The sequence below is a fragment of the Emiliania huxleyi genome, assembly GCF_000372725.1.
Source record: "Emiliania huxleyi CCMP1516 unplaced genomic scaffold EMIHUscaffold_735, whole genome shotgun sequence".
Lineage (NCBI taxonomy): Eukaryota > Haptophyta > Isochrysidales > Noelaerhabdaceae > Emiliania > Emiliania huxleyi.
The window spans coordinates 1-4,881 of NW_005196490.1; the positions used below are offsets into that span (position 1 = coordinate 1).

A 4,881-nucleotide genomic window follows, 5' to 3' on the forward strand; every position below is an offset into this window, starting at 1 on the left:
GGGCTTCCAAAAGGCGAAGATGACGCACGAGCCGTCAAAGAGGCACGAGGTGGCGGCGATGAGCAGCGTGGCCTGCTTGGGGAAGAGGAAGGGGACGGTGTAGCCACAGAACATGGTGATCGCGCCGGCCATCGACATGCTCACGAGCGACGCTGCGAACAGGTCAAACCCGGCGACATCCCCGAGCTGCTGGACGAGCCCAATGCCGGTGAGCGAAATCACTTGCAGGACGCCCGCGATCATGATTCCCGCCATCGGGCCGAAGGTGTCGACAAACCAGCCCGCAGGCAGCGCGATCACCGACACCGCACTCGAGGCGAGCGTGAAGGCTGAATTCAGCTTGTTCTCCATGGCGGCGCATGGGACTTCCTCGCCTTCGCAGAGCTCAGCGTAAAAGCCCTCCTTGACGAGCATCTGGTGGAGCGGCGCCCATCCAAAGATGATCCCCGAGTAGAGGAAGACGCAGGCCAAATCAAAAATCACCAGCGGCATCCAGTCCTTGAGCTCGCCCATCGCGACCGGCTGCGGGGACCGCCCGAAAAACGGGCGTCCTCGGGGGGAGGACAGGGCGGCTAAAATCCCTCTTTCTGCGTTCATATATTGCGAGGGGGGGATTTGGCGCGATTATAAGAGATTCCGAGTTCGAGGGGCGTGACTGGCAACCAAAACCAACAGAGAGGGACGATCACACTGTATGATGAATCTCGCCTCACTCACTTTCTTTGGAGTCGGACATGCGGGTGCATGTGCACCCGCATGTGTGTGAGGGTGACACTTTCATGACCAAATTCTCTCTCCCGGCCTACACGGGACCACACAACTCGGCCAGCCTGGCGACGGCACGCGGTGTCGTCTAGCTTAGCAGCGCGCGGTTACTTTACTCCATGCGGTCTCTATCCTCATCCAACTTCATCCCGCCGAAAGACGTAAAACGCAGCTCGCGCCCGACTCCGAGGCGTCGCAGCCGCATCGCTCTCGTTGCGACCGCTCCAGCAGCTCGATGTTTAGCCGCATCGCCGGTTTTGCTCGGCAGGCCGTCGTTGCCGGCGGGCGTAGGCGGCTGGTGCTGGCAGTTGTCGCGCCGACTGCTGCGGCTGCTCTCACTTCTGCCCCTACTGTGTGTGAGCCCGCGCACCTGAAGCGGTCCCGAACTTTTTTCGAGGGTCCCAAGGTGCTCTTCACGCCGGAGCAGCAGGAGGAGATTGCCGAGGAGATAGGCGAGACCGTTGTTGTTGCGGCAATGCCAACTGCAATAAAAGACGCGCTCATCGAGCAAATCGTCGCGGCTGCGGCAATAGTGCTCAGCGAGCTTGACGTCGAGACGAGGGAGTCCCTCAAGAGTGGAGCCGTCTCGTCCGCGCTGAACAGCCGCCTCACTCAGCAGGTTTTCCAAATGCTGAACTTCCCTCTCCTGAGCCGTGAGGCCAAGTTCAACGTCACTACCACGGTGATGAATTTGGTGCTCAGCGAACCTCACCTGATGCTGCTCCAGGCGCCCAGCCTGTTGCTTCTGCCACGCCCAACTCCTCTCACACATTCGATACAAGCGCCCTGTGCTGCCGGCGCAGGTGACGGCGCGGGAAGTTGAGGATATTACGATCACCTCTGCTGCGATCCAGCTCCTCGCCCCGCGGTTCGAGCGTGCGATCCGCGAGTTTTGCGTCGCTGCCTCGATTGAGCCGGGGGCGCCGCTGGACGAGGCGGCCTCGCGCGACCTCCTGCTGGCGAGCCTCAAGGCGGTTGTGCCACAGTTCGAACGCTTGCTTCCGATCGACCTTGTGCACCAGCTCATCGGAGCCGACGCGGCAGACCTGGACGCCGTCAAGGAGCTCGTCGTCAAGCAGCTAATCAGGGAAACGGCACTTCCGGACACGATCCCGTCGGAGGCACGGGAGGCGGCCCTGCATGAGGCGGTCGGGATTCTCTGCGAGTGCGTCTTCGCCAACAACGCAGTCGACGACGTGCTCGCTGCCGGGCAGCTTGAGCGGATACTCGCCATCGAGCAGCAGGCGCCCTCCCCACCACGCCCCCACCGCCGCCGGCGCATTACCCGGCGCTTTTCGCCCTGAGCCCCGCGGCGATTGCATGTTGCAGCTCAAGGACCAGAAGAGCTCCATGGCGCGCATCCACAAGCGCAAGCAGGCCGACCTCGCGCACCGCCTGAGCAACTTGGCGGACCACAAGCAGCAAACTCGCGTCCGCGTGTCGCGTGTCAAGTTCATGGAGCGCGAGGCCAAGAAGCAAGAACTGCCCGACTCGAGCTGGAATCCGTTCGGCCACAAGTCCACGGCGTAGACCCCGCGCAGGTGGCCCGCCCTGGCAGCGCCGCACACGCGTCTCCGCAGGGCGGGCCCGTCGCCGAACATCCCCGCTATCCGGCGTCCCAGTGCACTGCACGGCCTCCTGGCTACCTCGAGATGCTGTGCTCGGGGCTCTGCAAATGGGGCGCCCCGAGGTCTCGCCTTACACACAACACAACTCTCCTCGCTCAGCTCGCTTACTCGTTCCGCTCTCCTACCGCTCCCGCGTCCCGGCTCCCGCGCATTTATTTCCGGATCGAGCCGCCTGGCCGATGCTGTCACACAGGGCTTGCTCTCGCTCTCCCCCAGTGCAAGGAAAAGGGTATTCTTTCTCGAGGACCGACCGTCGGTGCAACGAAATAGAAAGAGTAAAAGACGCAACCCACACACGGAAAAAAAGACTAAAGGAGATGTGGGGGCGCGGAGAGAAACGAGAACTCATGCCGCCACAACAGGATTTCAAAGGACAAAGCATCCATGACATGTGAGATCGAATGCATGAAGAGAGAGAGAGAGAGAGACAGTGACAGAGATTCCTTTTGTTTTGTTTGACCAGTAGTGGCGTTTTGTCTTTTCTTTTTATCAGGGTTCGCGTCACACCAATCCTCGCTACCCAACGCGGCCAAAGGATATCCACCTCGAGAACCTCGAGATCAGGGTTCGGGAGCTCCTACCTCGCCGGATCGTAGCTTAGGGGATAGTGTTCCCTCCTGACACCTCTTCCGTATGTTGTTGGCGAATCAGGACACTCCTGACACCTGAGTTGTAGTGCCGCCCTGCCCCTGGGAAATAGCCGACGGGGCAGTCGGGCTCGGGGAAGGGGCAACTGGCGGCCAAAGAGAAAACTGTTCCGCCGCGCTCGTGTGCGGCGCTCGTGCCCTCGCGAGTCGAAGCGATGTCGGAGTTCACCTTCGAGCGGCTAGCTGTGGCCGAGCGCACAATGCGCGCGGACGAGCAGCGCGAGGCCGCACGCGCGGCGGCGGAGGAGGCCTGGGTCGACGAACGGGTGGCCGAAGGCGAGTCTCGCCGCGTGCTGGAGGTGACGCCGCCGGGCGACGCAGCACACTGGGCCGAGCTCGTCGCCTCCCGCCCTGTCGATGGCGGCGGCGGCGAGCGTAAGCCCGACTCAACGGGCACGGCGCGGTGGCACGAGGCGCTTGCGCCGTGGGGCCTCACGCTCGCTGCGGCCGGCGCAGTGGGCGGCGGTGGGCGTGGCTTGGTCACAACGCGCTCCTTCAAGCGCGGAGAGGTGCTCATGCGCGTGACACCGGCAGTAGCAGTCGTGAGTGGTCGTCACCTGAGTTCGCGCTGTCACCACTCCCACGCCACCGGTGGTCGCCTGCTGGTTTGCTCGCGCTGCGGCTGCGCTCGCTACTGCTCCGCCGACCACCAGCGAGCCGCGTGGGCGGGCCACCGCGACGAGTGCGCGCTGCTCGCGCAGACTCGCCCGCGGGTGCCGGGCCAGACGGTGCGGCTGCTGGCGCGTCTGCTCGCGCTGCTCCGCCGCTCCGCCGGCGCGCCTCCGCCCGAGGACGCGGGCGAATGGGCGAGGAGCGCCGCGGCGATCCTGTCGCTCTCGCACCAGCTCGGTGGCCAGCCGGCGGAGAGGTGTGCCGAGTTCGGGGAGCAGGCGGGGATGGTCTGCTCGCTGATCCAGGAGGCTGCGCGGAGCGGCGGCGGCTGGGCGGGGAGCAGCTCCTGCCCTCCCCAGGAGCAGGTCGCCTCCCTCCTCTCGCTCCTCTCGCTCAACGCGCACGCCATCTGCGACGCGGAGCTGCAGGCGAGAGGGTCCACCTGCAGAGGGTCCACCTGCAGAGGGTCCACCTGCAGAGGGTCCACCTGCAGAGGGTCCACCTGCAGAGGGTCCACCTGCAGAGGGTCCACCTGCAGAGGGTCCACCTGCAGAGGGTCCACCTGCAGAGAGGCGCACCGGCCCTTTCCCGCGCCACGCCACCCCCTCCCCCCCGGCGCGCAGGAGATCGGCATCGGCCTCTACCCGCTCGCAGCCCTCGCAAACCACGACTGCGACCCGACGGCAGCCCAGTCCTTTGGTGCGGCGGGCAAGCTGACACTGCGCGCCCTCCGCCCTCTCGCGGCCGGCGAGGCGGTCACGATCGGGTACGTCGACCTAGCGGCGGCCGCATCCGAGCGGTGCGAGACTGACAGCTGCCCCCTCTCCCAGCGCCGCTCGCCGCCGCACCCCGCCCTCCCAACACCGCCGCCCTCCCTCCAGCCGCCGCCCTCCCTCCAGCCGCCGCCCTCCCTCCAGCCGCCGCCCTCCAGCGCGGGTCTCTCGGTCTGGTAGGCGGCAAGCGCTGCGCAGCTCCTACCTCTTCACCTGCGAGTGCCGCGCCTGCGAAGAGGCCCTCGCCCCGACCCCCGCCGCTCGCAAGCGAGAGGCGGCACGCTGCGAGGCGGCGGCCTCCTTGCGTGAGGAGCAGCGGGCAGAGCTCGCCGCAATCGACGCCGCCGACTGGGAAGCCGCGCTGCGCCGCTCGACCCGCGCCGCAGAGATCGCAGCGTCGCTCCCTCCCCCCGTGCGCCCCGGCCCTCGGGCTGATATGCTTGCCGCGCGGGGAAA

The 4,881-nt window shown here is 65.7% G+C and overlaps 3 protein-coding genes across 3 annotated transcripts in view; 2 read left to right on the top strand and 1 right to left on the bottom strand.

Annotated features, from left to right (window-relative positions):
• Positions 1-24: 24 nt before the first annotated feature.
• EMIHUDRAFT_249072 (hypothetical protein) lies at positions 25-513 on the bottom strand (the record flags this gene model as incomplete). Its single annotated transcript, XM_005760840.1, has 1 exon — positions 25-513. A coding segment is annotated over one exon (489 nt), but the record flags the coding sequence as incomplete, so codon positions are not given.
• Positions 514-1,000: 487 nt separating this feature from the next.
• Positions 1,001-2,295, top strand: EMIHUDRAFT_120889 (hypothetical protein; the record flags this gene model as incomplete). Its single annotated transcript, XM_005760841.1, has 3 exons — positions 1,001-1,447; positions 1,569-1,961; positions 2,095-2,295. The coding sequence occupies 3 exons, from the start codon at positions 1,001-1,003 to the stop codon at positions 2,293-2,295; spliced, it is 1,041 nt and encodes a 346-aa protein (XP_005760898.1).
• Positions 2,296-3,195: 900 nt separating this feature from the next.
• Positions 3,196-4,881, top strand: part of EMIHUDRAFT_120890 (hypothetical protein) — a gene marked incomplete at both ends in the record, with an annotated part of 2,161 nt that continues 475 nt past the window's right edge. Inside the window, 3 exons of the mRNA XM_005760842.1 lie at positions 3,196-4,017; positions 4,276-4,451; positions 4,606-4,837. Coding sequence (XP_005760899.1) covers positions 3,196-4,017; positions 4,276-4,451; positions 4,606-4,837 — 1,230 coding nt within the window. The remainder of the gene's footprint in view (positions 4,018-4,275; positions 4,452-4,605; positions 4,838-4,881) is intronic.